The sequence below is a fragment of the Miscanthus floridulus genome, chromosome 19, assembly GCF_019320115.1.
Source record: "Miscanthus floridulus cultivar M001 chromosome 19, ASM1932011v1, whole genome shotgun sequence".
Taxonomy (NCBI): Eukaryota; Viridiplantae; Streptophyta; class Magnoliopsida; order Poales; family Poaceae; genus Miscanthus; species Miscanthus floridulus.
The window spans coordinates 90,891,165-90,914,357 of NC_089598.1; the positions used below are offsets into that span (position 1 = coordinate 90,891,165).

Here is a 23,193-nt window from a genome sequence, read left to right on the forward strand (position 1 = left end):
GGAGGTTCTGCCGAAATTTTTAACTTATACCCTTTTTTTTTGCAGAGCAAAGGACGTCAAAGGAGCTTCAGAGTAGTCGATTGTCCTCGTCGGCGCTGCGACTCTCCACTGCCCCGACTCGCCACTGCCCCGCTACCCTGTCTCCACCGCCACCTTAGGTATAAACAACCTCTACTCCTGTATCTTTGTCGTAGACTGCGTAAACCAGTTAGGCGTCTCCCGTCCGAAAGAGATACGGTTGGAGGCATGCAGATCACTGTGTGTATCTGACCGTATCTGTTTCGGATTGTCCACGTTTTTTGGACAGCCCGCGTATGCGTAGATGAGGTCAGTTTCCATGCTCCGCTCCGATCCGAGCCAGAATTTCGGCAGCACCTCCCCATTGTTCTCCGAATACACAAACTTCTTTGCAGGACGTGTATTGGGAGAACATCGGAGAGGTGCTGCCGAAATTCTGTCTCGGATAGGAGCGGAGCATGGAAACTGACCTCATCTACGCATACGCGGGTGGGATTAGGATCTATCCTCACCTATTAGACAGTAGGAACACCGGCTAGGTGCAGTTGATGGTTACGTTACTCGGTGATGTATTTGTCAAAGGATGGAGGACCGTCAGTGGATGTACACGGGGCGAAGAAGTCGAAACGATTACGACGTGGATTGGGTGAAGAGGACAGATGACTTCTTGAAACATGCATTTGGCGAGGGTGTAGCTAAAGGGCATTCTCTAGTTTGGTGTCCGTGCAGCCACTGTGACAACAGGAGAAGGGTGGACAAGCAGACCATGGGTAAACATCTTGTGTACCATGGTTATACGCCGGGCTACCACCGGTGGATCTACCATGGTGAAGCCGATCGTATCAGAGAGGAGGTGGTGAGACCACGTCTCGAGCCTTTTGATGATGATGCTGGGGTAGCAGACATGATAGATGACGCTCACCAAGCTCAGTTCGCTGAAGGACGTGACAAGGAGGAGATGGAGGCAAACGTAGAAGCCTTCTACAAAATGTTGGACTCGGCGTCTAAACCCCTTCACGAGCATACAAATATTTCTCAGCTGGATGCCATTGGGCGTGTGATGGGGCTGAAGGCCGAGTTAAACCTGAGTCGAGAAGGCTTCGATAAGATGTTGACTGTGTTTGGCACCATGCTACCGAAGAACCACATTCTGCCCCCCAACTTGTACGAGTCAGAAAAACTCCTTCGTGCGCTCAAGATGCCATATGATAAGATACATTGTTGTCCAAAAGGGTGTGTCCTATTTTGGAAAGAACACGAGCATGCAAAGTACTGTCCGAAGTGTGGATCCTCCAGATACCTAGAGGTAGTATCTGGTGATGGCCAAAAGGTGCAGCTTACGATCCCCGCGAGAGTCTTACGTCACCTTCCTTTCATAGCGAGGATCCAACGACTTTTCATGACCGAGGAAACTGCGAAACAGATGACATGGCACAAGAATGGCAAGCGGTACAATCCAGACAAGATGGTTCATCCATCCGATGCTGAAGCATGGCAGTACTTTAATGATCGACATCCTGAGAAAGCAGCTGAGGCTCGGAATGTACGTGTCGCCTTCGCAACAGATGGATTCAATCCTTATGGATTGATGTCTTCCCCATACACATGTTGGCCTGTGTTCACTATCCCTCTCAACCTCCCCCCTGGCATCGCCTTCCAACGACAGAACGTATTTTTGTCGTTGATAATTCCTGGACACCCAGGAAGTAATATGGGAGTGTTCATGGAGCCTGTGATTGACGAATTGATAAAAGCTTGGGGAGGGGTATGGACATACGACCGAGCTACAAGGTCAAGCTTCAAAATGTACGTTTGGTATCACTACTCTCTGCATGATTTCCTGGCGTATGGGTTATTCTGCGCCTGGTGTGTTCACGGGAAGTTCCCGTGCCCAGTATGCAAGAAAGCTGTGAGGTTTATTTGGTTGAAAAAGGGTGGCAAGTATTCGTCGTTCGACAAGCATCGTCAATTCCTCCCTTCTGAACATCCATTCAGACAAGACATCAAGAACTTTACAAAAGGTGTTGCAGTGACAGACCCTAAACCCCACATTAGGAGTGGTGCCGAGGTTCATGCTCAGATAGATGCTCTCGTGCCCAACGAAGGAGGTGGTTTTGTGGGTTATGGTGAGGAACATATGTGGACTCATAAGTCCGGCTTGACCAGGCTACCCTATTTCGATGACCTTCTTCTGCCACATAACATTGATGTAATGCACACCGAAAAGAATATCGCCGAGGCACTTTGGGCAACTCTCATGAATACAGAGAAATCTAAGGACAATGTTAAGGCTAGAGTGGACCTGGCGACGTTGTGCGATAGGAAAAAACAAGAGATGCAACCTCCTAGTGGTCGAAACAAGAAGTGGAAAAAGCCTAAGGTGGATTTCGTCTTGAAAATAGATGCCAGGAGGGAAGTACTTCAATGGATCAAGAACTTGATGTTCCCAGATGGCTATGCCGCTAATCTGAGCAGGGGAGTGAACTTAGGCACTTTGCGAGTCAACGGGATGAAGAGTCATGACTACCATATATGGATTGAGCGGCTTCTCCCTGCAATGGTCCGAGGCTACGTCCCTGAGCATGTCTGGAAAGTGTTGGCAGAGTTGAGCTATTTCTTTCGCCTGCTGTGTGCTAAGGAGATATCTCGGAACATCGCTATGGAATTGGAAAAGGTGGCACCTGTGTTGGTCTGTAAGCTGGAGAAGATCTTCCCACCCGGCTTTTTCTTGCCGATGCAGCATCTGATCGTGCACCTTCCCACTGAAGTACGTTTGGGGGGGCCTGTGCAGTTTCGTTGGTGCTTTCCAGTCGAGAGAGGACTAAAGACTGTTCGCAAGAAATGTACAAATAAAGCCAGAATTGAGGCTTCCGTTGCAGAGGCATACCTGCGGGAGGAGGTGGCAAACTTCACAACGCTGTACTACAAGCCGAACCTTCCTAGCAATCAAAATCCACTCCCTCGTTACAATGCTGATGAAAATGAATCGACCCTCGGCCTTTTCCAAGGACAACTCGGTAGCACAAGTGGATCGACCGTTATGATCTTGACAAATAAAGAGTGGCGCAGTATCATGTTATACGTGTTGAATAACCTTACTGAGGTGCAACCTTTCATCAAGTAAGTTCTCAATGATCTTGTTTCAATACGCCGTTACTATTCAACGTCCAACCCTATTGATTCTCGCTCCAACAGGGAATTTGTTCGTGAATCCTGGCATGAACCTAGGGATCCTACCCCGCAGGAACAAGACACCCTTCTATCGCGGGGCGCGGGAGCGGATAGGCCTGATTTCATTTCTTGGTTTAAACGAAAGGTAATGTCCAATTTAGCTTGTACATTCGATATTCGAATATAACGATCTATCATGTTTGAGCTTGCAGGCCCAGACCGATTCGTCCATGAGTGATGAGTTGAAACAAGTTGCGAACGGCTGCCAAGCTAGGGTGAAGTCATTTACCGGATATGACGTGAATGGTTATCGTTTCCACACAACAAGATACGAGCAAACCCGGCCCAATCGGAAAACCACAAATAGCGGAGTTTGTACGCCTGGCACTGATGGTCTCGACTACCATGGAAGAGTTGAGGAGATCTACCAACTAGAATTTGATGGTGACAAACCTCTTAAACCTGTCATGTTCAAATGCCATTGGTTCAATCCTCGCGAAACGAGACTGACCCCTCATCTTGGGCTAGTCGAGGTGCGAGAAGATTCCGTTTATCCAGGGAAAAGACATCTACATTGTGGCTCAACAGGCCGTGCAGGTGTATTACACGAGATATGCCAACCAAGCCAAACAGGAGCTTCAGGGTTGGGCTATTGTGCACCAGGTTTCTCCACACGGCAAACTACCAACCCCTAACGATGACGATTACAACTTTAACACAAACACATATGATGGAGAGTTCTATCAGGAAGATGGGCTACCGGGGACGCTTCAGATAGTCCTACCCGAGGCCCTCGAAATGGAAGTAGACAACGAAACAGTTGATGACGAGGACGATGGAGATGTGGTGCAAAATGCCAAGGACATACAAATGCTTGAGCGATTACTTGTAGCAAGTGACGAGGACGATAACATAGAACCTTCGGATAGTGTTGCCTATTTGGATAATGTTGACAGTGATGACGAGACCTATAATCCCAATCATGAAGATTATTCGTAATACATGTAATACTATGTCTTGTTTATTTATTTTCATTTATATTTTGTTTATTTATTTTCAGTCTCTAATATGTGTACTAACAAGTCTTGTTCATTCTTCGTGCGTGCAGGTGATTGATCAAAGATGGCGAGTAGCCGGCCACGACGTGACACACCCTCGACTTACGCGAGGAGGCCGCCGGAGGAGGGGGAGGCAGGCGAGGGACAGTTGCAGGAGGCAGCGGGAGGACGAGGGACAACGGCAAGAGGCCGCGGGAGGAGGGGGAGGCAGACGACAGGAGGCAGTGGTAGGAGGCAGCGGACTCAGCCCCCTGAGCCCGTGCCACCGACGGAGGAGGAGGAGGAGGTCGAGGAGGAGCAGGGTGCGGCGCCCGAGGACGAGGGAGGCGAGGCGTCGGGTGTCTACCAGCGAGGCCCGGCGACGCTCCCTTCGTTTCCGCTTCCTCAGAACCGTCTAGTGCTTCGCCCTGTGCCGCCCAAGTAAGTAAATATAAATGATATCACAACTACTTCATATGATATGTTTGAAATCGAAAGAGAAACTGATAAATTTTCTTCTTACTTGTGCAGGGCTTGGGAGGTGTTGTCAGGTACTCCTCTGCGCTCTCCCGCGACCGTCTTGGGTGTGTTGTGTCGGAAGTGGTTCCCCGGCATTGTGGAGTTGCCGTCGGAGGCCCGAGAGCCAGCCTACACGTGGGACAGGTACGCCCTGGGCGAGGACGACCAGTACCGCAACAAGCAGGAGCGGATACTTGCTGAGTTTTGGGTAAGTTCCTCTCGCACAACATTAATCAATCCTTCACATTGAATTCTATTTTTTTCAAATAACGATTGGATATATCATCTTTTATGCAGAGGTTTTTCAGGGCCGAAGAAGGAACCGAGGGCCTCGCTGATCGTGTGGCGCATGCAGCCTGTAGGAAGTATGTCACCGACATGTTTCACGAGGCGCGCGTCCAGGCCCACATAGACTACTACGCGTCGGCTCGTAGAATGACAGTCACCAAGAGGGAGGCTCGACAGATGACGCTGACCCAGGAGCAGTACCTTGAGGTACATGAATAACATTGATATTGTTTTGTTTTTGAATTAAATATGTTCAATTTCATCTTCATATATGTCAAACACTCGTTGACATGTAGGTGATTCCCTGGTGGTGCCGAGCGCATGCCGACGCCTGGACAATGATCGTGGCTAGGTGGTTCACGCCGGCCTACATAGAGAAGCACGAGTCTCAGCGGGCACTGCGTATGCTCAGGCCAGCTGCCACTCACCATCAAGGCAGCAGGAGTCTCCCCGGATTCAAATCGGCATATGTAAGTGATTTTTCTTCTATTTAGTTTCACGCTTAACGTATGCCTGATTGCTCACCACCTGCCGCCTTTCTCGCAGGAGGCTGCGCACCCGGACGAGGATGTCTCGATGTTCACGGCGTGGGCTATGTCCCACCAGACCAGGGTGGCCGGCGACGTCACCTGGGACCCGGCTGCCCCTCGCGAGGCATACTCCGACCCTAACGTGTACACTAAAGTCCAGGAGTACACGTCGGCGGTACAGCAGCGGCACGGGCCAGAGTACGACGTCCGCACCGAGCCCATTGATGCCGAGGCCATCATGAGGCTCGGTGGCGGCAGGAAGCACGGCCGGACGTGGATTGCGAACGCCGCCATCGACCCCACCACTGTTCCCACTCTGAGCCAGCTCCGAGCACAGAGCACGAGTTCCAGCCAGCCCATACGCTCACGGCCTACTCCGACACTGCAGCGGGTCGATGCGCTCGAGGTAATTCTTGTTTTACTCGTCGTAAATTAATATTCTCACACTTGAGTTAGTTTTGCATTACTGAAATATTGGAGTGCAATATTGCAGGCCCAGAACAACGAGAAGACGGCGCAGATCACGGCCCTCACTGCTCGGCTGGAGGCTGAGCAGGCCGCTCGGGAGGCCCAGGAGGTCAGGATTGCAGAAATGATGCAAATCATGCAAGCTCTTGGGCAGAAGACGGGTGTGCCTGTGCAGATGTCAGCTCCTCCGCCTCAGGTGCCGCACGCGTTTGCAGCTACTCCTGTAAGCGTTAAAGTTCACTTCTCGCTTGTGTGACATAGAAACCCAGAGAACACTAGCTACTGATTTGCTTGTATGACATAGAAACCCAGACAACACTAGCTATAAAAAATTTGATAGGTTTCTGTCTAAATACTAAAACTGTAGTCCTAGAATAATTACTGCAATCTCACATAAGCATATAATTGTTTGTGCAGCCTCAGTCGGCGGGTTCCAATAACCCCCCTCGTGCGTCACCTGATTCTGGAGGCTTCGTTACACCACCCTCGACGCAGAGGCCAGACGGTTGGGAAGGTTGGTGACGCAGAGGCCAGACGGTTGGAGAGGTTGGCCAGCCTCAGTCGGATTTGAACTTGTGGACTTGACACTTGAGTTAGATTGTGGACTTATGGAATTGTTGAATTTGGACTTGTGATGATACATGTGATGATCTATGTGATATCTGTGAGATATATGTGATATTTGTGAGATATATGTGATGATTGTGATATTTGTGGGATATTTCTGCTGTTGAATATATATATATATATATATATATATATATATATATATATATATATATATATATATATATATATATATATATATATATATATATATATATATATTTGTCTGCATGGAAAGCAAGAAACAGGTGGAATGTTGAAAATTTTCACTGGTCTTTGCCGATGGCCTTGACCATAGCCCTTGGCAAAGAAAATCCCAGGAAAAATTAAAAACAGGTCTTTGCCGAGGGCCTTCACCATAGCCCTCGGCAAAGAAATTCCCAGGAAAAATTAAAAAGTAGGTCTTTGCCGAGGGCCCTGCGGTATAGCTCTCGGCAAATAAATTCCAAAAAAAGCTCTTTGCCGAGGGCCTGTATGTCAGCCCTCGGCAAAGACACCGTGGAAAATAACCGCGAACCTAACGGCTACTTTACTTTGCCGAGGGCCGCCGTTAGCCCTCGGCAAATACTATGCTGAGTGCCCGATAAAAGGCCCTCGGCAAAGAGTCCTTCGCCGACGTTTTTTTCCCGAGGGTTCTTCACCGAGGGCTGCCCTCGGCAAATCCTTCGCCGACGGCTGAAGAGCCTTTGCCGAGGGCTTCAGTCCCTCGGCAAAGACCCTGCGTCCAGTTGGTCTAGTCATCTACACTCCAAGTTTGTGGATGCCATCAATCATATTGGCATGAACAGTAAGATCTCACTTTTAATTGTTTTTAATATCAACATGAATCTTAATTAATATGTTAAGTTTGTTTCTAATAATAAATCTTTTGTTGATATAATTTCAGAGGCTGTTCCAAAGAAAATACTCGAAGTGATGAACGTAGACGGCATCAGTAGAGAGAACGTTGCATGTAACACCCTAAATTTTGCTCCTTTGGAAATAGAGTAAAAATGATTTAATTATATATTTTTATGCTCATGAAACATAGGAAAAATAACAACTTTATTAAATTAAAATTCATCATAGGGTTTAGAAACTTGGTTGTGCATTCATGTTGTTGCATATGAGTTTATGGTATGAGTGGTCTTGCAAATTCAAAACTATTTGATTTGGATTTGAAAATGATTTCTAAATAAAAGAGAAGAAAAGGAATTTCTTTTAAACTCTCTCTGTCAGCTTCTCAGCGCAGCGGCCCACTTCTCCCTCCTTTACTTGCACGCGCAGCAGGCCCCCCCAGCTCCGCCTACTCGGCCCAGCCAAGCAGGCCACCGAGCCGCTCCCTTCCCACGTCTCCAGTCGCTGCCAGCCAGAACCCGCTCCTTCACCCGCTGACACCCTGAGCCCGCCGGTCAGCCGCTCATCGCTTTCTTCCTCTCGCTGTGGAGGAACAGGACTCCGTCGTTGGAAATCCACCGCATCCAATCCCGGTTCTCTCGGATCGCAAGCCGAGCCACTCCTATAAGAAGATGTGGACCCCGACGCGCCTCCGTACAGGCCCCCGCTAGCCCTAGCATCGCTCGGGATCTCGCCGGAAGCAGAGGAAAGCCGCCGCCGCCGTTGGCACTGCCTGCCGCTTTCCCGCCGTTGCCTAGCCCGCTGTCGAGCCCCCACCAAGGTGAAGAAGCTGCAGGAGCCGTTTTCTCGTTATCTCGCGCCCTCTGTTTTTCTCACGCCATCGCCGCAACTACGCTTCACCGAGCCCGATGCCCTCGTCGTTCGTTCTCCGTCGTCAACAACCGTTGCCACCCGCTGAGACGCCGTCGTCGTCGAGTCTCTCCTTGTCCTCGTGGGGGGCCTAGGTGAGTTCTCCGTGCTAGCTTCCTCGTCTCTCCCCATGCATGCTTTCGACGATGTCCGATTCGAGCTCCCGTCCATGGCGCCGCCACCTGCACCAGGACCCAAGTCTGCTGAACGACCACGCCAGCCCCTGCATCCCGCCCCCCGGCGCGCACGCACGCGCGCAAACGCGCGACATCGCGCGAGCGGAGCCAGCAGAGCAACCGGGCCATGCGTGCCCAGTGTTGCTCATCATCGTCACGTCACACACGCATTATGGCCGTTTTCTTTTAAAAACAAATCCAAATATTTTATAAAAATACATCACCCATAATTAGCGATCGATCTCCACCGTTTCTTCGTTTTAATTTCGTTTTGACCCGTTCAAGTTACGTTTAATTCATAACGATAAGATCTACGCGTTAGTAACAATGTTTAATATATCGCTAGCTCATGAATACGCAACAAATATGTAAATAAAATATAATTAAATTTACTTTAGTTTTCTAACTTCAAATGTAAATTGACTTAATTCGAAATGGATATTTCTTTGAAATGTCTTCTATATGCTTTTATATAGTTCAAATAAATGTAGCCAGTTGTTTTCTTTATTCTCTTATAGAGTAATCTTTCGGTAGTCGTTTAGATCGAACCGTAGCTTCGATTAGCGTGCTCTTCATGCCTGTGTATTCGTAGCAACGTGTAGAACATCTTTAAAACTTTTTTACTTGTTGTTTAATATGTTTGGTGTACTATTCTAATTTAGTTTTATTGTTTTGCTTCGTGTATGATTGAATGGATGCTTGTGTGGTGTTATATGATCAAGTCCAGTCGATGAGCTTTGCGTTGGTGATTTAGAAGAAGTTGGTGATCAAGAAGAAAGTTCTTTGAAGGCTAGGACCTGTTGATGATCTGAATTTTAAGCCAAGTATAACATGTGATCGTCTTTGTTACCCATTCACTTTAATGTCACTTAATTAATGTGCATGTGTCTACCTAGTCACCGTAAGGACATCCTAACTTTTGTATCTTGTACCTTGACACTTGTGGGATATTTGCATTGGGTAGTATGATGCTAGTGCTCTAATTCAATAACCATGATCTGTAACTTGACTAATGATATATGCAATAAACGTTAAAACATGCTTTTTAGCAATTTGGATAAAGGGGGCTAGAGTATTTGACTACTTTCCAAATGCTTTAGTTTCTCTCCCTAAGTACTTATCTGTAAGCGATCATTTGGGACTTATAGTACAACCATGAGTGTTACATGGCTCTGGCTTTAGTCAAGTATGTGGACCTTTTCTAACTCATAGTAGCTTACCGAAAGGCGCAAGAGGGGCTTCGATTGGTTTGATCCTGAGACCGACCAAGGGAGTGCACTTTGGTTTCATTGTCTTTTTGTTAGTCACACCTTGGGCGAGGGATCTTACTAGTTGATGGGGAATCCTTAGCGGGCTACACTTGTTAGACGAACCTTTGAAAGACATCATAGTGAACCCTACTATCGGGTTCATAAACCCGGGATACCTCATGGACCGGCTTCCCAGCAAGAGCTCGGCCCAGCAGATAACGTTGCGAATGACGCGCAACTCCTAGGCCGGCCAAAAAACCTAACAAACAGGACAGAAGGACGATCCAATCTCCAACCGAAAGGCCTGGCCAAGGAGGAACAGCGCCCGCTTCTGACTCTGGCCCGCCTCTCCGACCAGAAGGCCTCGCTTTCGACTCCGGCCTGCCTCCGGACGGCCCCTTCGAATGAAAGGCCTGGCCAAAACACCACTTCCGGCTCCGACCCGCATCTCCGACCGGGAATGCGCTGAACCCCTGCTTACAGCTCCTCTCCAATTGGCGCAATCAGAGCCGACTGGGACCAAACGACCGGGGACGCCCGCTCGGTAAGGACCAGGAATCGGACGGAGCAGGTAAGGCAGGACACTCAAGTCAACTGCAAGACTAGGGGCCATACCCTGTACACCTACGGGATAGTACCGATAGGATATATCAGAGGATTGCCCTATAAACTTCCAGGCATGTCAGAACAGTGTTGTAGGCACCAACATTTGACCTACAGTGTTGTGGGCGCCCGCAACAACTACCATACCAGACAAGCACGGTAAAACCCCTTGCATGCCTCTAGGCATCAATAGTATGGCGGGCACCGACGTCTGCAATACCAAAAGAAGACAACGCAACCTCCCACGTGCATCTGACATTAAACAGTATTGTGGGTGCCTACAATCATCTTATACCCGATGGCGTGGGCAACAAGACTTAGTAGCATACGTACTCTCTCCCCCTCACTTGTAAGGCCATCCCCTTCATCTATAAAAGGGGATGCGCTCTCTTCCACTAGCGATACCCCTCAGTTCACCTACATTGATTCACCCTCTGTAACTTTAGACACTCTAAAGTTATACCGAGCACACGCTTGAACACATAGCACATAGCGGGGCTCCCGTCACTCTTGGCCCTTCAGACCAGAGTCCGACTAGACCTCTTGTACCTCTCATCTTTCTCCTTCTCATTTGTAACCCCACTGTAAACTTCGAGCACCTAGGCTTAGGAATAAAGTCACCGACCGACTCAAACTGGACGTAGGGCACGTTGCCTGAACTAGTATAAACCCTGTGTCATTGAGTGCTAGGCCACCTCCGATCAAAACGTACAGCAAACCTACAAATATTTATGTGTTGGTCACTTTCTGCACCGACAGTTGACACTGTCCATGGGGAAGATGTTGTACGTTCAACACATTTTGGTCATCGGATGGCCCACTTTTTCACCACCCTCTCCACGGCGGGCTCAAGCGATACGACTCGCTTCGCTCACTAGAGTTTCCCAGACTCCCACCTATTGGGATGTGGGTCCCACCTATCTTCGATCCATCCCAGGCCTTCCTCTTCGGAAGCCTGGATTTCATCGCCGACCAGCTCGGCGTACTACTCCTCCGCGAGGAGGCACTTGTTCCGGCGCCCATCGGAGGGCCGCCCTCCATGGGCTCCGGGACGCACGACGACTTCAACGATGAGGCGTCTGCACTTCATTCTGAGCAAACTCTCTGCTCAAACCCCACTGTGAGTAATATGCATACTGTTATTTACTCGCTATTTACTATCCTCCGCCGATTATCCGAAGGGACCACATTATCCTTGCTACGACCGCCATGCAACCGGTTCCCCTACGACCTCACGTCCCCCACGAACGCATACGCCTGGGGGCTACAAAGGATGCCGACGCTGCCCCCTCTCACGTCCGAATTCATGGGGATGGCGAGCTATGCTCCCACCAGTTTCCTCGACCTCATGGATGACGATGTTGAGAGTGATGGCTCCAGCATCAGAGATGTGGTGCCTAGCCACCGTCCATCCCAAGAGTGCGATATGGCGGATGCTCTGGGACGGCCACCGGTGGTAGCGGAGTCCTTGTAGACTCACACCCCTCCGGACCCGCGTGCGGGGACCCTCGCGCCCACCCGAGAGCATGGCGAGGAGCTACAACAATGGTGGCAGAACTAGCCACCACCCGCACCAATGCGCTCGACGCACCACACTGTGCCCCGTGTGCATAACCGGCCTGACGACGCAACATCATGGATAGGGGGAATGATTCCCCCATCGTTGCTCGGGCTGCCCAGAACCATCGCCGCTTGCAGGCAATGCTTCTGCGTGGCCTTCCCGAGCCAAACAACCCCTAGGAACAGGGCGATCCACCGGAACCTCCGAGCACTGGTGGAAACCCCCGTCCATTCAACAGGCAGAGAGCTCCACATCATAGGACACCGACTCGCGGGCCTCCTCTCCCCACCGGGGGAGCGGGGACGCCCAACTAGACGAATCCACTCCACCTGCTTATCGCTACAGCCACCAACGTGGCACAGGAGGCCGCATCTATGCCTCAGCATGACCTGGCGGCCCCGCTTCCGCACTGGCCGCCTATGCGTGAGTGGCTTGGGTCGAACCAAGACGCTCGTAGCGTCATCAGCAACCGGCATCAGTCCCGGGCATGATTGATGCTGCCCATCGAGCGGCAGCGACGGTAGGCGACATAGACCCTAGTCGGACCATCACGAAGAATGGTGAAACGTGCCCTAGGCGCGGTCGCCGACCTGACGACCAGAGTCCCAGCCTGAATGGCTTGGGACCACGGGCCTTTCACCGGCGCATTCAGAGAGCGCCGTTCCCACAATGCTTCAATGGAGGCCGTGACAAAGGCAAGGCCAAGCGTGATGAATAGGACAAGGGCCCCTCCAAGCAGAGGGGCAAAAAGAACAAGAAAAATCATCGCTGACCAACCAACTCCGCGTTGGTCACCGTGGCTGATCACACGGGCAAGCAGCCCCAACACTTCCACGAGCTCATGGAGAGCCCATGCACCAACCACTCCTACCCCGTCAAACATCTCTACAAGGACTGCGAGCTCCTCAAGCGCCTTCTGCGATAGGCCGGCAGGTCGAAGGAAGGAAAAGGCAAAGAAGCAACGACCAAGAAAGGGGGTGTAGCGGGCAAGGATCCAGATGACTGAAGGTCCCTATACAGCGATCGAGGTGATCCAACCGGACGCCTACCGACTGAAGGATGACAACGGCAATGTTCTCACCAACACTTGGAACAGCGAACAACTACGTCGTTTCTTCACCCTACAATTTAGTCTTTCCATTGTTTACTTAATGTTTGCTCCTATGAAAGCGCCCCGACCCGAACCCTTTCGGCCCGGGTTGCTCGGGGGCTCCATGGGGGTGCACTACCACCTGTCTTTTTGTTTATTATCATATGGTAAAACTCCTTCCTACCCAAACAAAAGGGTAGTTTGTTCATTTAAATTACCTTATGTAGCTTTGCTTTAAATATTCCGACCGATCGCACCCCGCCTCTACCTATGGATACGAGCAGCTGAGCCTCGCGGGCCATCCCCAGGCTCCTAAGGTTACAACCTACAGGACGAACGGGCAAGTGTGAAAAAGAAAGAATAAAAAACAAAATTATGCTAAGGTAAAACTAAGGAACGAATGGGATAAGCTTCCCCGAACGGAGTGATTCCATCACAAAAAATGAAACTGATTGTATTCATTAAGTACACAAGCACATTTACACGGGGGCTCCCCCACGAACTTAACTTTTTACATCTGCTAAACTACTTATACTTTACAAGTTATTGCGGCTGCATCGGTGACATATGTTGTCGGTGCGACCGACGAAGGCATGGGCTGCTCGCACCCCAACTGGAAGACATTCGGCTTAGTTGAAGGCGGGGTGACATCCACTTCTGACCTAGGCTCCACGCCATCCTGCAGGCTGGTGCAATGTCCTCCTGACGTATGCTTCTGGCCATGTCCGCATGGCGAGCATCTATCACCCACTAGCGTGGAGACTTGCTCGGCCACATACCTTGCGTGTGGTAGCAAGCTCTCCCCGAGCGATTGAATGTCCTCCGTGCTCAAGCCAGTCGGACATACCCTGCTGCAGATGGTGGCGAAAGTCTAGGTCCGGGTGGTACGTCACCACCGAGGCCAACACCTCCGATGCTCCGTAGCACAGCCTGTCGGTGATGAGGACCCAGACCTCATCCGGAACCTCCGCCAGCCGGATGGCAGGCGCACTAGTACTTGGCATCGACCCGAAGACCTCCAAGACGACAAGGTGGGCAACATTGCGGATCTGGTCAAGTTGCCCCTCAAGAGCACGTCGCTCTTCAAGGGACTTGGCCAGCGCCTCCGTATTCCGGCCAAGCGTCACCTTGGCCGTCTCTAGGTCCAGCTCCAACGACTCCACCTTTCCACCCAGCTTTGGAAGAAGGGCGACAAACTCAGAATCAAGCTAAAGGAAGAAACCAACACGTCGAAAGTAGAAAAGGTACTTACCGAGACAGGTGTTCTCAAGGATGGAGAGTCCCTCCGCCTACCGGGTCACCTGCTCGTGTAGCCGGGTGTTCGCCTCCTCCATCCCCATCACCCGACCCCGAAGCGCGAGCACTTTCTAGTTAGCCTCTGACTGGGCCTTTTGCTCTGACACTAGGGCACTTCGCTCCATCTCCAAGGTCTCTAGGGTACCTCAGAGTGCTGCCTTAGTGTCCACCAGGGACTTCTGCAGTGTCGCCTCGATCTCCGCCTGGCGGGCCTTCGCCGCCTCAAGCCCCCGCTCGATGGCGGTCGCCCGCTCCACCGCGAGCTGTTCCACCGCCCATGCCTTGGTAGCCTCTACCGCCTGATCCTAGGACTCACAGCGGGCAGACTCTAGCTGGTGCTCAAACTCGGCCATCTAGGCGTGCCCCATCTAGAGGAAATGGGACTTGCGGCACGACATCTCCTACAGACCCTACAAAAACGAGAAGCAAGCATGCTGAGGCATCCAACGAGAGACTAAGGGGTCAAGGACAAGTGCGGGAAACTCACATCCATGGCGTGGCGTAGGTCGACCTTGACCAACCGCTGGATAGACTTAACCCGCTCTTGGGCATCCTCAAGCTTCACCGATAGCTTGGCAAAATCGGACTCCATAGTGAGTCCTCTCCCCCCAAGGATGTCCCAGAGATAACACTCCTATGAATCCCATAGGATGAACCGGACCTTTGTCGGGTCCTCAGGACAGGGCCACACTAGGTCAGTCTCCTCCAGCCTGCTGGAGGGTCCAGCCTCCGACCGGACCACCGCCAGCTCCCGCGACAACACCGGTGGCTCCACATCGTCAACTGCTTCATCGTCAGAGGGGATCTCCACCACCTCAGTTTGATGGGCCACAAACAGGTGTTCTGGCTCTGTCCCAACCACATCTTCCCCTGGCACCTCTAGCGCTAACCGGGAAGGTGAGCCGTGCAGTCCTCTGCTCGATGAGGCACGGAGCACGGTCTCCCTCTCCTCTTCCGCCACGGCCAGTGGAGGAGGGGCCACAAGGGTCACCTCCGACGCGGCCTCCACCATCACCACCAGCATCGCCGCCACCACTGTACTAGCGATCGATCCGAGGGGCGCCACCCTCGGAAGGGAAGGATCCGCCACCACCACCCTGCTCTCCCTGTCGCTCGCCGTGACGCGCTGCAAGGTGGGCCTCCAAACCTCCTACACAGGAGTTGGGGCGATGCTTAGCTCCGTCAACATCTGGCCGCTGTAAAAAAAGTACAGGTCAGTCACACTCCAAAAAACTAACAGCAAGATCAAAATGAAACAAAAAGGCATACCAGGATGAAAAGCGGTACAACTCTGAAACCCTGACCCGACAACGATGGGCCCATAGGGCGAGGACCGCTCCCGGGCCACGACCCGTGCCCCCTCGCTTTAACCGGGGGAGTCAACCCAACCAGCTCCTGCTCATCCTATGAGTCACCACGACCTTCGGCTCAGGGCACGCTGACTGGAGCAACTGGCGGGGCATCCTCCTATTGCGGGTCGCACGCTGGCGCTGGCCTCAACGATGAGCGGGTATGCCTTTTTGTTTCTTTTCGATCTTGCTGTTAGTTTTTTGGAGTATGACTGACCTATACTTTTTTGACAGTGGCCAGATAATGACGGAGCTGCGCATCGCCCAACTCCTGTGCAGGAGGTTTGGAGGCCCACCTTGCAGCGCGCCAAGGCAAGCGGCGGGGAGAGCAGGGTGGTGGCGGTGGATCCTTCCATTCTAGGGGCGGCGCCCCTCGGATCGGTCGCTAGTACAGCGGCGTTAGTGTTGGAGGCGATCCCAGTGGTGATAGCGAAGGCTGCATCGGAGGTGACCCTTGCGGCCCCTCCTCCACCGGTCATGGCATAAGAGGAGAGGGAGACTGTGCTCCCCACCTCACCAGGTGGAGGGCTACACGGCTCACTTTCCCGATCAGATGCTGGAGGTGCTGGGGGAAGATGCGGCTGGGACAGAGCCAAAACGCCTGTCGTTGGCCCATCAAACCGAGGTGGTGGAGATCCCCTCTGACGACGAAGCAGTTGATGAGGTGGAGCCACCGGTGCTTGGCCTTGCCTTTGTCGCATCCTTCGTTGAAGCACTATGTGAATGACGCTCTTCGGATGCGCCGGCTAAAGGCTCGTGGTCTCGGGCCATCTGGGCTGGGACTCCGGTCGTCCGGTAGGCAAACGCACCTAGGGCATGTTTCACCATTCCTCGTGATGGTCCAGCCGGGGTCTATGTCGCCTGCCGTCGCTGCCGCTCGATGGGCATCATCATCATGCCGGGACTGACGCCGGTTGCTGATGATGCTACGAGCGTCTTGGTTCAGCCCGAGCCACTCACGCACATGCGGCCGGTGTGGAGCGGGCACCAGGTCATGCCGAGGTGTAGATGCAGCCTCCTATGCCGCGCTTGGCAGCTATAGCGATGAGCGGGTGGAGCAATTCGTCTGGTGCGTCCCCGCTCCCCCGGTGGGGAGAGAGGCTGTGAGTCAATGTCGTGATGTGGAGCTCTCCGCCTATTGAACGACGGTGGTTTCCACCAGTGCTCGGAGGTTCTAGTGGATCGCCTGTTCCTAGGGGTCGTTTAGCTCGGGAAGGCTGCACAGAAGCATTGCCGCAGCGGCGATGTTATGGTCAGCCCGAGCAAACTATGGGGGATCATTCCCCCCATCCATGATGTTGCGTTGGACCCAGTGTTCGCCTAAACGGATTAAACTACCGTTTAAACGGCCAGTAAACGGTAAACAATGGTAAACTGTTTTGTTTAGGGGGTAAACGGAATTTAAACGGTTGACCGTTTAAACGGTCAAAAAATGGCCTAAACGGAACAGAGATAAACTGTATTAAACGGGCTAAACAGCTGTTTAAACGGCCGTTTAGGCGAACACGAGGTATATCTAGTTCAGTTTTGTATGGATAAATTTATATACTTAAGTTTATTATATTTATAAATATGTACACTTGATATGTTACATGCATAAATATCTATATTTGGTTCTTTTCACATGCATAAATATATATACATACCAAAATAACTGATTTTTACTCGGATAAATATGTATAAATGCTAGAATACTTGATTTTTACATGCACATATATAATTATATGTATTTTTGAAAAAGTACAAAACCGTTTAGAACGTTTAACTTCGTTTAAACACCATGTAAACAGCCTAAACGCTAAACGAAGGGCGACCGTGTAAAGACCATTTACCGTTTAGGAAAACATTGGCTGGACATAGCGGGCGCGGCCCTAGGCGCCTCTCACTGGTTTATGTGCACGGGGCGCAGTGTGGTGCACCGAGCGCACCGGCGTCGGTGGCGGCTGGTTCTGCCACCATTGTCGTAGCTCCTTGCCATGCTCTCAGGTGGGTGCGAGGGTCCCCGCATGAGGGTCCAGAGGGGTGTGAGTCTGCAAGGACTCTGCTACCACCAGCGGCTGTCCTAGAGCGTCTGCCATAGCGTACTCCCAGGATGGACAGTGGATAGGTGCCATGTCGCCGATGCTGGAGCCGTCACTCTCAACATCGTCATCCATGAGGTCGATGAAACTGGTGGGAGCATAGCTCGCCATCCCTACGAATTCGGACGTGAGAGGGGGCGGTGCCAGCATCCTTCGAAGCCCCTGGGCATACGCATCCATGGGGGATGTGAGGCCGTAGGGGAACCGGTCGCATGGCGATCGCGACAAGGACAACGGAGTCCCTCTGGATAATCGGCAGAGTATAGTAAATAGCGGGTAAATAACAGTATGCACATTACTCACAGCGGGGTTTGAGCAGAGAGTTTGCTCAGAATGAAGCCTAGACGCCTCGTCGTTGAAGTTGTCGTGCGTCCCGAAGCTAATGGAGGGCGCCCCTCCGATAGGCGCCAGAACAAGTGCCTCCTCGCAGAGGTGTAGTACGCCGAGCCGATCGGCGATGAAATCTAGGCTTCTGAAGAGGAAGGCCTAGGATAGCTCGAAGACGGGTGGGACCCACATCCCAATAGGTGGGAGTGTGGGAAACTCCAGTAAGCTGAAGCGAGTCGTATCACTTGAGCCCACCATGGCGAGCGTGGCGGAAAAGTGGGTCATCCGATGACCAAAAAGTGTTGAACGTACAGCGTCTTCCCCACGGACGGCGCCAACTGTTGGTGCAGAATGTGACCAACATGTAAATATTTATAGTTTTGCTATACATTGTGATCGGAGGTGGCCTAGCACTAAATGACACATAGTTTATACTAGTTTAGGCAACGTGCCCTATGTCTAGTTTGAGTCGGTCAGTGACTTTATTCCTGAGCCCAGGTGCTCAAAGTTTGCAGTGGGGTTACAAACAAGAAGGAGAAAGATGGGGTTACAAGAGGTCCGATCGGACTTTGGTCTGCAGGGCCAAGAGTGACGGGAGCCCCGCTATGTGCTAAGTGTTCGAGCGTGTGCTCGGTATAACTTTAGAGTGTCTAAAGTTACAAAGGGTGAATCAATGTAGGTGAACTAAGGGGTCTCATTGTTGGGAGAGAGCACATCCCCTTTTATAGATGAAGGGGATGACCTTACAAGTGAGGGGGAGAGAGTATGTATGCTACTAAGTCTTGTTGCCCACGCCGTCAGGTACAAGATGATTGTAGGCGCCCATAATACTGTTTAAGGTCAGATGCACGTGGGAGGTTGCGTTGTCTTCTTCTGGTGTGGCAGACGTCGATGCCCGCCATACTGTTGATGCCTAGAGGCATGCAAGGGGTTTTACCATGCTCGTCTGGTATGACAGTTGTTGTAGGCGCCCACAACACTGTAGGTCAAATGTCGGCGCCTACAACACTGTTCTAACATGCCTAGAAGTTTGTAGGGCAATCCTCTGACATATCCTGTCGGTACTGTCCCATAGGTGTACAGGGTATGGCCCCTAGTCTTGAGGTTGACTTGAGTGCCCTGCCTTACCTTTTCCGTCCGTTTCCTGGTCCTTACCAAGTGGGCGTCCCCGGTCGGTTGGTCCTAGTCGGTTCTGATTGCGCCAGTCGGAGAGGAGCTATAAGCAGGGGTTCGGCGCATTCCTAGTTGAGAAGCAGGTCGGAGCTAGAAGTGGTGTTTTGGCTAAGCCTTCCATTCAAAGAGGATGTTCGGAAGCAAGGCCTTTCGGTCAGAGAGGCGGGCCAGAGTTGGAAGCGGGCGCCGTTCCTCCTTGGCCAAGCCTTTCGGTTTGAGATTGGATCATCATTCTATCCTGTTTGTTAGGTTTTTGGGCCGGCCTAGGAGTTGCGCATCGTTCGCAACATTATCTGCTGGGCCGAGCTCTTGCTGGGAAGCCGGTCTATAAGGGACCCTGGGTTTATGAACCCGACATGTGTGATTTGACTTCTTGGGCACACATGGTGTGTATCTGGTTTTGTTCTAAAAACCAGTGCTACATTGCATGTCATATGTAGGTTTTGTTATACTCTTATGCTTGAATCCTATGTTTCAGTTCTTATCCACTATGTTATTATTAAATTTATTTGTATCAAACCTGCTCCCTCCCAATTGTCGTCTCAAACTTAATATTTATGTTTGTCACTAGAACTTGTGTTTGCAACATTCTCATGGAACTTCTATGTGCACGACATAAATAGTTCTAGTGCCATACACACATATGTTGAGTTTTGGCGTGTGTGTCAAACCACAAACCCTATGTGGCAATCACACATACATTTTTAGAGTAAATGAAACAACAAAACATTTTTCAGCTTTTGTTTGTGCCATTTCATGAAGATGAGGGGAATAACTCTTACCATAGTAAATTTGTCAAGTTTCTCTTACCAAATTATTTTAATAAAAAGTGACCATGATTGAATCATGTTCTTTTTACATGTGTGTGATACATTTTTTTTCCAAAATAAGCTAAAGAAATTGAGAAGAGAACAATGTGTCAAATGAATAATATGAAGGATACATAAGTATTTGACATGTAGTCTATTAGCTAGGCTTGTTGACATGTGCAATTCCTAACTTTACCTTTTATGTTCACCTTATGTCATGTAGTGCTATTTGCAAATGATGAGATGGATACTATGATGAAGGTGATAAAGCATGGGGCTTGTAACTATTTGGTGAAGCCAGTAGGCCCTAAAATGTTAGGAACATATATGGATGCATGTGGTGCGGAAGAGCAACACTGATCCAAGGAATAAAATTAGCTATGGAAGTGATAATCCTGGTCAAATGGTGCAATCTATAGATGACAAGAATGGTGAGAAGTATAGTGCAAAGAACACTATATAGCATATGAAGAAGAATAGAAAAGATGGATCCAACGCTGAAAATGATGAGAACAAATCAACCCAGAAAACACAAAGGATTGAGTGGCTTGGTCAGCTACACTCCAAATTTGTGGAAGCAATTAATTAGATTGGCATGGACAATAAGAGCTCGCTTTTTCATTTGTTTTTTCTTTCAAAATGAAGCTTAATTAATATATTAATTTAAGTTTGTTTGTAATAACAAATCTTTTGGTGCTATAATTTCAAAGTTTGTTCCAAACAAAATACAAGAAGTGATGAATTTGGATGGCATCCGTAGAGAGGTCGTTGCAAGCCATCTCAATCTTTTATTATAATCCTATGCTTGACTCCTATGTTGGAGTTCTTATCCACTATCTTATTAATTAAATGTATTTGGATCAAACTCGTGTATGCCCAATTGCCATCCCAAACTCAATATTTATGTTTATGCCACTAGAACTTGTATTTGTAACACTTCTCATGGAACTTCTGTGTGCACCACACAATAGTTCTAGTGCCATATGCACATACATTGAGTTTTGGCATATGAGCGGAACCATAATCCCTCAATGGTACTCTCACATACATTTCTAGAGTTAATGAAACAACAAAACATTTTCCCTTAACAAATGTACCTGTCTACCTTGTGATTTCAAAAGTATCGTATCTACAGGAAAAGGTAGAAAGAGGGCACACTCAACCACTCAAATTCATTTGTGGATGAGCAACAAGTATGTATGGATGGCATGACACACATTTGTAGCACGTGATTGTACCAGAATGTTCCTAGCATCATCAAAAACTTGGTAGATGTGAGCCACCCCCTTCCTTTATTGGTGCTTTGAGCTCAAGCAACCTTTTTTAGAAGGATGAACTCTTTGTCAACATTTGGAATACATACTATATTGTCCAATCAATTAGTTCAGCTCATGAGCTCCTAGAGAAACTTGGGCATACCTCTGTGACAGGACATGGAACGAATTGGCCATGGTGTCTATTTCCCAATGATGTTGTGCCAGTGCCGGTGCCAATGCAGTATGTGACCTAATTCATCTCTTCTAGCAACTCTTATGCCACCATATCAAGTGGTGGGCCATCAAGTGCAAACCAATATTTCCATTCTGGTCCTTCTAGCAGCTCCTCTACAAAAAAAATTCAAATGGTGTGGTATTCACAAGCGGATCTTTCTCTTATGGTACTTCTAACAGTTCATGTACAAACATCTCAAATGAGCATCCACCATTGGGCATGAGCATGTGCTTTCCTTCTTATTGTTTTGGCATCTCCTATGCAAGCAAAATTTGTGCCAATATTTTGGGGTTAAACAAAGGTATTCCTTATGATCTTGACAACTTGTTTGAAGAAATACCACATGGTTTGATGCCAACTTGTCATGTATGTAGTCTCCTTAGTTGGGAAACCTTTCAAATTCAATCATTTTCTAGTGGCCAACTAGACCAAGTGGCTCCTTTGAGTCGCTTACCATTGTAGTCTCTTGAGATGGTGGAGTACTAGCCTTCAATTCAGATTCACTCATCTTCTGTTGGCGTATTCAACCAAGTTGCTAGGGAGCCTCACATGTTTGCTGGATTTAGAAACTCCAATAGCTCCTAGAGAACTGGTGTATCGTCCAAGTTCCCTAAAATTGTTCAAAATGTTGGAATGTGTATTGGTCCATCACAAAGAAACAATACCATCATGAACAAGTGGTCAAGACTAGTACTATCGTCTCATAAGCTATAACTTTTGGAAACAAAATATATGAACCAAATGGTAAGACTCATGAAGACAATAACACCAATGATAAGCTTTAGTGAGTAGACAACAATGGCAGCACTCAACTTTGGAAGCAATGGAAGCTCTATAGTGATGCCAATTGATAACTCTATGCCAGGTAATTCTTCAAGCGTCAGACCTACATTATCTAACCTAAGATATGCAATTATGTCATAATGAACAACAAATGATGGGGGTATAACTGGCGATCTCCTTGAACATGGTACCTTTGGTCATCAAACTGTTGGTCATCAAGGAATAACAACAATGAACTCACTATGGCAACAAGGGAAGATGGTACCACTCAATGTTGCATCCCTCTTGATAGTATGACATGATGGGACCATGCCCATCATGGCTGGACACAATTGGACACCATGGCAGCAGCATTACTTCTTCGCCATTAAAGACTACATCGATAACTTGGCTCCGACATCAATTAATATACATCATATTGGGGGCAACATGCCAAGGCTTTGTGCAACACCAAAGTAGGGCGTTTGCGCCGAGTGTCTAAATTCTAGTGTTGAGCTTGAGTCGAGGATGACTCAAATGCATGAAGGGGAGCATTATGAGGACATCACTACCATTGATATAAACACACCTAATGGATAGAAAGAGCAACCACAAGTAGGACATACAGTTTGGGCTTGTTGGCTTAATTCTCAGGTAAATTTGACCAAGCTATCCAAATATGTTCTTATCAGAACTGGATGCAACTAAATTTCTATGATGGACTATGTATCCTTAGGAATGCCAATGAAGAATCAGATTGGCAAAGGAGCAACCAAGAGGAGAATGAGAAAGTTGTTGCCATCAAGTGAAGGGACAAGCCAGATGTTTTAGACCTCAAGTTT

At 49.4% G+C, this 23,193-nt stretch overlaps 1 protein-coding gene and 1 long non-coding RNA gene across 2 annotated transcripts; both read left to right on the forward strand.

Moving 5' to 3' along the window:
• Positions 1–472: 472 nt before the first annotated feature.
• On the forward strand, positions 473–4,188 carry LOC136526349 (uncharacterized). Its single transcript, XM_066519043.1, has 4 exons — positions 473–3,138; positions 3,214–3,334; positions 3,402–3,722; positions 3,778–4,188. Exons 1-4 carry the CDS (start codon positions 602–604, stop codon positions 4,186–4,188), a joined length of 3,390 nt encoding a protein of 1,129 aa, XP_066375140.1. The 5' UTR covers positions 473–601.
• Positions 4,189–8,180: 3,992 nt separating this feature from the next.
• LOC136525157 (uncharacterized) lies at positions 8,181–20,830 on the forward strand. The gene is made up of 3 exons (XR_010776440.1): positions 8,181–8,478; positions 9,287–9,392; positions 20,322–20,830. It is a non-coding gene; the product is annotated as an uncharacterized lncRNA (long non-coding RNA).
• The last annotated feature ends 2,363 nt before the right edge of the window (positions 20,831–23,193 follow it).